Source organism: Aphis gossypii, chromosome 1 (assembly GCF_020184175.1).
Source record: "Aphis gossypii isolate Hap1 chromosome 1, ASM2018417v2, whole genome shotgun sequence".
In the NCBI taxonomy this organism is placed as follows: Eukaryota; Metazoa; Arthropoda; class Insecta; order Hemiptera; family Aphididae; genus Aphis; species Aphis gossypii.
Genome location: NC_065530.1, coordinates 68940820 through 68951168, shown reverse-complemented (window position 1 = coordinate 68951168; position 10349 = coordinate 68940820). Strand labels below are relative to the sequence as shown.

The 10349-nt window shown below is 25.6% G+C and overlaps 2 protein-coding genes across 3 annotated transcripts; both read left to right on the top strand.

The window, feature by feature from the left end:
* The first annotated feature begins 62 nt into the window (after nucleotides 1-62).
* Nucleotides 63-3894, top strand: LOC114121675 (ADP-ribosylation factor GTPase-activating protein 1). 2 transcript variants are annotated; one of them, XM_027984102.2, is made up of 10 exons: nucleotides 65-585; nucleotides 643-810; nucleotides 926-1039; nucleotides 1112-1191; nucleotides 1286-1444; nucleotides 1618-1732; nucleotides 2427-2549; nucleotides 2890-2949; nucleotides 3043-3185; nucleotides 3612-3894. In XM_027984102.2, exons 1-10 carry the CDS (start codon nucleotides 514-516, stop codon nucleotides 3742-3744), a joined length of 1167 nt encoding a protein of 388 aa, XP_027839903.1. In that variant the 5' UTR covers nucleotides 65-513; the 3' UTR covers nucleotides 3745-3894. The 2 variants fall into 2 exon arrangements, with proteins under 2 accessions (XP_027839904.1, XP_027839903.1); XM_027984103.2 differs by lacking the exon at nucleotides 2890-2949 and having other exon boundaries at nucleotides 63-585; nucleotides 2427-2516.
* Nucleotides 3895-5467: 1573 nt separating this feature from the next.
* On the top strand, nucleotides 5468-9430 carry LOC114121686 (leukocyte receptor cluster member 1 homolog). Its single transcript, XM_027984120.2, has 3 exons — nucleotides 5468-5730; nucleotides 8260-8359; nucleotides 8605-9430. The coding sequence occupies exons 1-3, from the start codon at nucleotides 5708-5710 to the stop codon at nucleotides 9310-9312; spliced, it is 831 nt and encodes a 276-aa protein (XP_027839921.1). The 5' UTR covers nucleotides 5468-5707; the 3' UTR covers nucleotides 9313-9430.
* The last annotated feature ends 919 nt before the right edge of the window (nucleotides 9431-10349 follow it).

The following is a 10349-nucleotide window of genomic DNA, read 5'->3' as shown; positions in this document are numbered from 1 at the left end:
CGTGATAAGTGATAACCGTGTACCGACGTTATTGATAAAAAAAAGAAAAGGCGACACGTCATATGCATAATATAAAGGATTCAGTATATTTCATGCAATCTGTCAATAGGCGCCAGCAGTCGGCTAACCACTAGTGGACTGTGGTAATTGGCAAATGCCTATTGCCTAGTTTCACTTTTATAGTATTCTGTTATTTAGCTTATCCATCATGGACAATTATTTAACTATTTCTTGTTAGCTTGGAAATGTGTAGCGTACAGAAAAAAAAAACGTAATTATTCAATAGTATATTAGTTATTGGTAATAAGCAATCGCGAATTCGTTTCGTTTGGCTCACGCCTACTCGAATTTTACTGCTTTTGACTAATCTAAGTATTATGTTATCTCTGTACTAGTTGCGTTATACAAGTGTAAATTAAATTCTTTAACTTATTCTGCAGTATGCTGTATTTTTAATTTCTGTTTGTATATCTTGTTCAATATTTTGTAGTATCTAATTTTTTTTTCTTAACCATGAGTATGAAACATCTAACTAACAAAACCCCTAAAATTCTACAAGAGCTTATGACCCAACAGGATAATTCGGTAAGAACTACGTTAATTAAATATTACTTTAAATTTATGGATTAAAATATGTTATAGAAATGTTTTGAATGCGGTTCTCATAATCCACAATGGGCTTCTGTCTCATATGGAATTTGGATTTGTTTAATGTGTTCAGGAAAACACAGAGGTCTTGGTGTTCACCTATCATTTGTCCGATCCATCACCATGGATTCTTGGAAAGATTTAGAGTTGGAAAAAATGAGAGTATGTTTATTTTATCAATGTTTGAATAATATAATAATTAATAATTATCTCCAGTAAATGCACATTTTTGTAAATTAAAACAAAAGTAATAAAGAATATTATGTTTACTATTTAGGTTGGAGGAAATAGAAATGCCATAGAATTTTTCAAATCTCAACCAGACTGGAGTGATTCAATGACTATTGAACAAAAATATAATACTAAAGCTGCAGCATTATATCGAGATAAGGTTAATAGAATTAATGATTGATATATTAATATTATACATTTAATCATTAATTAATATTGTGTCTGTTTATAGATTTTAAATTTAGCTAAAGGAGAACAATGGAGCCCTACTACATCATCAGCTAAAGATTATAATGTAGATCATATGAAAATGTAATTTCAATTTGGTGAACTAATAATAATAAAATTTATTATTTTTATAAAATATATTAATAAATAATATTCAATGTATTCTAATTTTTCTTAGGAAAGGTAACCAATCTCAAAAGTATAATTTTAATGAATCATCAACCAATTATAATGAATTGAATTCTGGCTATCAAAATGATGTTAACATTCCAAATATCAAAGATGAGAAAGAAGCATTTTTTGCTAGAAAACAATATGAAAACATGTCAAAACCTAGGTAAGAAATTGCTATAATTAATAGTTGACTGTTAAAATGTTAAAATAATAAGTGGTATATGTGTAATATGTGTGTGTGTATATTATTATGAAGAAAATAATATTCTCTCTTTATAATCATATTTTTTGGAGATATATTATGGTTCTAATTATTTTTGTAATTTTCTAACATAGTAATGTGCCTCCAAACCAAGGTGGGCGTTATTCTGGATTTGGCAATACAGTTGAACCACCACCTAGAAGTCAATCTCAAGATCTTCTTGATTCTGCAGTGTCATCGTTTTCTAGTGTAAGTTATACTATTGAAAATTATATATATATACACCATAGTATTCAAATCATAGTTTCCCATAAGTGAATGTACATTTTCATACACAGTTATATTTTATTTTAATTTGTATTCCAAAATTAAGTGTTTTTTAGTAAATTTAGAATAATAAATATATATATATATTTATTCATGTCAGTTTATTAAAAACTAATAGACAAGTATTACTTATAACTTTCCTCCTCATATAAAATACTAATAGGCAGTGTCAATCTGTCTTATAGATAGGCTTTGGAAAACTATAAACTATATACAAACTTGAAAAATAATTTATTATTTTAATTATTATAAAAAAATAAAACAATAATAATTAATTATGTTCTACATACTTATTTCTTAGAACTTGTGCCCATGCAATAAAAAATAATATACCTTATTGTAAAATAATAATAATATAATACTTAATTAAAATCAATAAACATAAATTATTATTAAAATAGTAGTCATATTGGTTAGATCAACACTGTTGATAGGACAATTCCAATACCTATTTTATTATTGAAAATGTTGCTAATTATCTATTATGTTTGCAATGGGATTCTTTATCTATTTGTTTTAAGTGAATAATATGTAAGAAATGTTTCAATGTGTTAGTTTTTTATTTTTTAATAATTATTAATATTTAATCAACTATTGGTAAAATTAATTATTATAGGGATGGTCTTTATTTTCTTCGTCTGCATCAAAACTAGCTTCACAAGCTACACAAAGTGCCATTAAAATTGGTGGATTAGCTACTCAAAAGGTATCAGATATAACTACTGACATAAGCTCAAAGGTAAGTCGCATGCAATTGTTTCTATAGCATGCATTTTTTAAATTTTAAATTATAAAGAACATTTTCATTAGATAGTATAGCCATTGATTATAATTACTATAAATTATGGTATGGCATAAGTAAATATTGGGTAGTTATTTTTGTCCTCATTAGTATTGATTTTGTATTTAAGTATCAAAGTATCTTAAAATATTAAACTAAGTTAATCATTGTTATATTTCTGAACATTTTCAAATTATTATTTTTTATTATTTAAAAAAAATATATATTTTGATATTTGGTTATGATTTTTAGTGTTGATCATATTTTATGTTATGCTTGTTTGTATCTGTATTATTAGATAAAAGAAGGTACATTAATTGATGACGTATCCACTCAATTTTCTTCTATGACTACAAAGGTAAAGTATTAATTTTTTTAAAACTTTTATTTATTATTTATTTAATTTTAAATATTGTATTTCTTTATTTTCATTATGTAATTTATAATTTAGGTGAACGATTTAGGTCGTAAAGAATGGCAAAATATCACTGGCAGTAATATTCCTACACCGCCAAAATCACAATCAACTAATTTTGTAGCACATTCCACTGAGAACTCTTCCTTAATTTCTGAAGGTTCATCTGGAAATCAAAAGTACAAATATTAATTATTATATTTATTTACAAAGTAGAAAATAATGTATACAGTAGATGTAGATTTTTCTTATGTTGGACCTCAATATCTCACATTTCTGTCATTTCAAATTAAGTTTGCATGTATTATGTCAATTCTACAAACACTCAACTTCTAAAATATGTGTTTGAAAGAACCAATTTTGTGTTTTTAGTTTATTTCTTATTGTGTTTTAAAAGTGAATTGATCTACTATGAAATTTGGAGGTGAAAATATTAACTATGTCTGTACATTGGTATTTTACGATAGATAGTTAAATCACTTAAATCTTTATGCAAGCTTTTGACATTTTTGTCATCTTTGCTATAGGAACATCAGGACACATTTAACCTTTATTTATTAAATAACTAATACTTAAATGCAAAATATATATTTATTTTTAAATAGAAATGTGCAGCGTAAAAACAGCTGGACATCATGGGATGTTAATAATACTCATGCAGCGTCCTCAGATCAAACAACTGAAAAATATCAACCAATTCAAGATGAATGGAATAACAAATGGGATAACAATTGGTAGATCTGTATCAAAATTTGTATTAAGTTTCTATTTTAAAAAAAATTAAAGATATAAATATTTATAAATGTTATTTTTCATTTTGAATATACAATTAAATTGTTTTAATTTTAAAAAAATTATTTAGAAAATTATATTATATTATATACTTTATTTGTGCTGTATTGTACATTTTGATAAATTCTACAAATCCATATTTATAGGTCATGTCCATGTTTAAGAGACTGTTAAATATTTGAAGAACTATGAATTAAAATAAATATTTATACAACCCATTCTTAATGTATTAAATTGAATGTTATGAGTTGTAATAATATGTCATTATTATAGCTAAATAATTTAAATTAAAATTAATTACATATTATTAATGTAATGGTATTATAAATAAACTATTTCTTCATTTTTAATTATATTATACTGCTATTTAAGTTTTTGAGTTAAAAAAAAAAAATAAAAATAGAATTGAGGAGGGTAGCTTGGAAATTTGATTTTATTGGTACTTGTTTCTGTAGATGGTATTTTTATATCTAAATATTGATCTTGGCTAAAAACCAAAAATTAATTTGATATGAATTTTTGAATGATAAAAAATATATTTATGTAAATGAAAAAAGTATCATATTTATATAAAGTTTACCTATAAGTTATTTTCTTAGAAAGTAGTCTTCAATTTTTTTTTAAGAAACCGGGATGTGATTTTAGGTAACAACAAAATTAGCAACGATTGACATTATTTAGATAAATTAATATGTCACACCATGCAATGCAAAACAATACAAATTATGAATATCTCAAGTCATTGATGTTTATGGAAGTTAATATTATTTTTATCAGGGAATAAAAATAAATAGTGAACTGACAGCTTGCTGTAACATCTTCATAAAATTATGTTAAACAAATATAATATGTATGTATATATTTTAATATTTTAAATGTTTTGTCCCAGACTTCTATAGCCTGTTCTAGGTATAGTAGTAGTTTAAAAACATACATAAATAAGTGGATTATAATATTATTTATATTTTAGAACAATACTTCTGAATCAATTAAAGGAGTGATTAATATAATTCTAAAATCAAACAATGTAAAAATATTCACCAGCAATTAGATCGTTTGTATTGAATCTACTAAAAATATGATATATATTATACATATATTTATATAATAACTATTGTTAAAATGTTTTACACAGACTTTGTGACTTTTCTTAAGATTCATCCTTAATGCTTCTTGATTTTTCCCATAATATTTTAATCTCTAAATTTTTGGGCACTCCAAAAAGAGATTTTAATGCCTCGTGAGTCTTATGCATACACAACAATAGGTTGGCATTTTTTAATTAATATAAAAAGACGTACCTATGTCGATATTTTAATTAATATAATCACAATTATTATAACGTGATGGTTGCGAATTGTCGCGAATTAAGATATCCTTTATCTCTTTTTATGTGTATGGCCATTGCTCTATTCGGTATTATGTTTACAGCTTTATAGGGATAGAATAGAATTCTATTTATTTTCTATTTTGTGGTTACTGGTTTGGCTAAATAGTAAAAATAATTGCAATCTAGAATTCTGGCGACAAGATTTAGAAGTAGATCATATTTGGCATTGGCACCAAAAGCGCCAGTACCCAGTGAGTAAAAACATAAAATAGATAAGAAACTTTTATGCTCTCTAACAAATACTATAGATTAGTCTTATCTATGGTATATGAGTATTAATTGCCACTATAATAAACAAAAAGTATAATATTATGAGTATTATACTATTATAGTATTTGGGCATTAATATTAATAATATAAAATTATTACTTCTCCAATTTTGATGAATTATGTATGTGCGTTTTTGACCGTTTCAATGTTATTCTCTATTGAAAGAAATCATTTCGATTTTTGACAAAGTTGTTAGGTATTGATTAGTTTTAAGTTGATTAAGAAGTTTGTTTCTTTGAAGAAATCAAAATGAATATATTGCCAAAAAAGAGGTAAGTGAACTAAAATTATAGAATACAATGATTGTTTAACTGTTTTAAATAATAATAATAAAAAAACATTGGATGGTTAAACTACCGTAGGTGTACAAGCTTTTTTTGCTGGGGATGTCAGTAGGTATATTTCAAAATAGATGCATTTTCAATTTCCTTTGTAAAGACACATATCAGATTTTTTTTTAAAATTTATTTCTAGACAACTTAACAGTAGCCTACAGATAGCGTAGGCTATTGGTAGATCTGGTAGGCCCAGGCCTACCCACTTTTCTCAAAAAATAAATGTTTTATATTATATTGAATGTGTAAAGTGTAGTCTATATGAATTCTATATGGGTAGATAGGTAATATTAGTTAAAAATTTTAAATAAATGCATATACCCAAGAAAAAGTATTTAGCTACGCCACTGCAACTTAAGTTCACAAAGCAATGAATAGTCAATATGTAATAATAAAAATTAATTTTAACTTTGACTTTTTTTAATTATAAAAAAATTATAATATTATATAGGTAATTAGTTGTAATTATTAATATGAATTTAATTTACATATTATTTTATTATAGTTCTAATCTACGGTCAAAAGGTTGTACATTTTTAAACTCATTTAATAACATCTTCGTCATTTATTAGCGATGCTAGTTCTTGCTCCATAAATACCTACATCACTGCATTCAATCTGTCTTCTGTCTTTATGTGGCTTCTTCATTATATTTTTAACAAACTTAGTTTGGAAAATTTCTTTTATAAGAGCAACTTATGACAGGAATGTTTATAAAAAGTTTTAATGCTTTATGTACATTAACAAAATTTTTACTATTGATGAATTATTTTATTTGATGGGCCTGCTACAAAAACAAGCAAAGAACATAGAAGTCTTAATTCACTTTCTAATTCATAAGTATTAAGTTAAAACTTTTATAAATGTAATTCTGTATTAAATTCTTCAATTTTTAGTCCAATTAAATGACCAATTGCACCAATAATACTTAGGTTTCTTGGTTTTCAAGACTGTTATAGAAATAATCTAATATAGTGAAGAATACAAATGACATTTCATTTCAATTTATTTTATTTGTTATGGCAAGGGTGTCCAAATTTTTTTTGGTCACGATCTACTAAAAATATAGGTACTTCACCTTTGAGGATCGACTTCCATAAAAAATTATACAGATAAAACTTATCGACAATTGTTCATTATAACCTCGATTAATTTTTGTGCGAGTATCTCTAAAAATAAATTCCGGGATAAAGTCTAACATGATTAACTTTGAAATTGTCCGTGATTGACCGTTTGGCCGCCCCTGTGTTATGGTATGTTGTATTTTCATATCATTGATTATTGTTTAAACCTTTCTTAAGCCGTGATGGAAGTTTATAGAAAAAAGTAGCTAAGCATAAGCTTAACTAAAAAAATTTCTAATCTTTTTTTTAGTTTTTAACTGATTTATGTTTATAATAAGGCTTATAAAATATCCCACTAAAGAGTAAAGAACAAAAAAGTGCTTTGCAGACCACAGAAAATACCTTGACATATCTGGCATCCTCACTATATACACCTTTGATATATTATTATACAATTTACAAAACTATATTCTCTGGAAGATGTATTGATATTATTTTATTATGTTATCAAACATATTACATTTAAGACAATATTAGGTAAGCAATGTTTAGATTACACCGTTTGAAATGTGATATTCTTGAATTTAGATATGTTAACTACTTCTAAATTGTATTTCTATTTAATATTTTGAATTGATTATAAAATAAGTTAGATAGGTATACTAATTATACCTAATTAATAATAATACTGTATTGTATTAAAATAATATTAAATTGGTCAAACGAGATAAATCAATTATTTTTTTGTTTAAAGATTAATACTTATTAAGGTAATTTTAGATTAAACAGATTAAACAATTGTATAATGTACTATGAACTTATTGTTCTATATTAAATCATGAAGTATATTTTAGTTAAAATTACTATTGTAATATTGTATATAACTTTTTTCGGTACTGGTTTGTTATAGCCCTGCCGCGGCGGGTGAAAACTTTATAGCCCCGCCACTCAGGTTTGTTATCGCCCCGCCATTCATATAACAATAAATACATCGAATAAATATAAATATAAAATAGTGATATAATTAAAAATGTATATTTATTGACGATATATTGTTAAAATATTTAAAAAAAATTAATATTAAAAAATTGAATAATAATTAATATAAAAAAGTTATATAATTAAAAATGTTTATTTATTGATTTAAAAAAAATAATATTAAAAAAATTTATGCTTTATGTGATTCCCAAAATTCTGTTATATCTTTTAAAATTGTTTCAAACGGATCACTATTATTTAGTTTTGATGTATTTACTGTTATATGAATGGCGGGGCGATAACAAACCTGAGTGGCGGGGCTATAACATACCAGTACCCTTTTTTCTTAGTAAAAATATAATGATTTTCATAATATTCTTAAAATCAATCAATAAATTTACCTTTTAAAAAATTATTATTATAGGTGGCATGTACGAACTAAAGATAACATTGCGCGAGTTAGGCGTGATGAAGCACAAGCAGCTGAAGAAGAGAAGAAACTTAAGATGAGGATACAGCTAGCTGTAAGTGGATAAAAATTTTTTATTATGATTTAACTTAAAAATGATATACTATTCATTAAATTTGAAAAGTAAAAAATTATACAAAAGAAATATATTAGATACCTAATTCTCATTTATTATTTAGTAAAATAATTGTATATTGATCATTTATTATTTTTACTTAATCAATTAACTTGGGTTTTAATTTTTTTTTATATGAACAATTAATAATAAATTTGTATTAATAATATTTATATCTATCATAGGAACAAGAAACTAAACTTTCATTGCTGAGAAATAAGTCAAAACAAAGATATGATGACTCTGTAGATCGACCCGAAGAAACTAAATCAGAAGTGTTAACTCATGTTAACTTTTTTCAAGACCTTGAAGACGGACATGTTGCCCATACAGGTGTTAACAAAGAACATGAACAGGAAAAAAAGGAAGAAAAAGAAGCATATGAAAAAAAAGTTGGTTATCTTACTTATTTAGGACAGGACACAGATGAGGTGACTGGTAATATACAATGGTATAATAAGAAACCAAAACGATTAGACTTGTGTAAAACCGATAAAGAAATTGAAACTAAAGTTAAAACATTTAATGATCCTCTTATTGTTATGAAAAAATATGTTGAAACAGATCAAAAGAGTAGTGAACATTCAAAGGCATTAGTTAAGAAAAATGATGAATCACCAATAAAAAAACACAAGAAAAAACATAAAAAAAAACATAGAAAAAAAGAGAAAGTTAATGATAAAAACGAAAAAAAAATAATTTTGGAAAAACTTAGAGAAAAAAGATTAAAGAGAGAAAGGGAAGAGAGGTTTAGAGCTAGTCAATTATTAGCAAGAATGAATGGAGTCATACCTGTCGAAGTTCCAAAACTACAACCAAAACCAACTATTGTTCAAAAGTATAATTCTCAGTTTAATCCATACTTAGCGAAGCAAAATTATCCTACGACTTAGTATGTTTAAATTAATAAACAAATAATTAAAAAAACTGTTTTATGTGTTTAATGAATCTATTAAATGTTTAAATATTTAATTGTTGTATAGAATAAAATGTTAAAAAAATATATAATAATATTTATTTATTTAAGTATATATTTTTTGAAAATATAGCAATAAATAGTATTTTATTTCTTGTACCACTTACAAATTAAATGATGTAAAGAAAATTCCAATCTAATTAGATATTTAAATAACTGGTGTAATTCCCAAGTATCTACAACTTTTACTTTTTGAATAATAACAAATATTTAAAATTGTTTGAGCAGAATAAATCGTTATCATAACGAATTTCATTTAAACTTAAAATTCAAACGCATTTAAAATTTTTGATTTTTTTGAAAATTGTTGGAAAATTTTTATTTTTGATCTGTATAATGCACCAGCCACCAAGGATATTCACTTTGCCATCGGAAACCACCCCCGAAGTTTGGAATTGATTGTTGGAGCATCATTTAGACAAGTTATGCTGTACACAAAAAAAACCACATCATTGTAAAATCAATACATTCATCACTTCGTTCAGAATCTAAAAGTGTTATTGTATTTATTTGGACTTTTTTACCTTATTTTAATTTCAGAGTTTTTTTTCCGAATACCGACTCATTTAGCCCTTCTAAATCCGGTCCTGGAATCAGTTTATTGGTTTTTTCAGTTCATTATGAGCTGGGTTAAAGCCTTTGCCAAAATGCCGAACCTTTAAAAAAATCAAAACTACGCCAATTCCCAAGCATAATACCTACAAAATGTTTTTAATTCCGGGTCCCTTTCACTTATCAAATATTTCTGAGCACGTCACTGTATATAATTACATTCCACGCGCGTCAATCGCGACAACGACGCAAGATTCTATTTCCGCGCGTAAACGCGCGTGGCTTCGCAAAATTGAATACTGTTGATTGTTATCGGTCCGTTCAGTTGACACGCGCGTTTAGGTCCCCACACACAGTAGTGGTGGCGTCTAATCGACACGGCTCAAGGGGTAGGCGGCATTT

What these genes read in the sequence shown, in the direction of transcription:
- LOC114121675 (XM_027984102.2), top strand. Translation starts at nt 514, where the DNA reads ATGAGTATGAAACATCTAACTAACAAAACCCCTAAAATTCTACAAGAG. An exon ending in TGACCCAACAGGATAATTCG is followed by an intron (nt 586 to 642) that starts GTAAGAACTACG and finishes AATATGTTATAG; the next exon opens with AAATGTTTTGAATGCGGTTC. An exon ending in TTTCTTCTATGACTACAAAG is followed by an intron (nt 2,950 to 3,042) that starts GTAAAGTATTAA and finishes TTTATAATTTAG; the next exon opens with GTGAACGATTTAGGTCGTAA.
- LOC114121686 (XM_027984120.2), top strand. Translation starts at nt 5,708, where the DNA reads ATGAATATATTGCCAAAAAAGAG. An exon ending in AATATATTGCCAAAAAAGAG is followed by an intron (nt 5,731 to 8,259) that starts GTAAGTGAACTA and finishes TTATTATTATAG; the next exon opens with GTGGCATGTACGAACTAAAG. An exon ending in AGATGAGGATACAGCTAGCT is followed by an intron (nt 8,360 to 8,604) that starts GTAAGTGGATAA and finishes TATCTATCATAG; the next exon opens with GAACAAGAAACTAAACTTTC.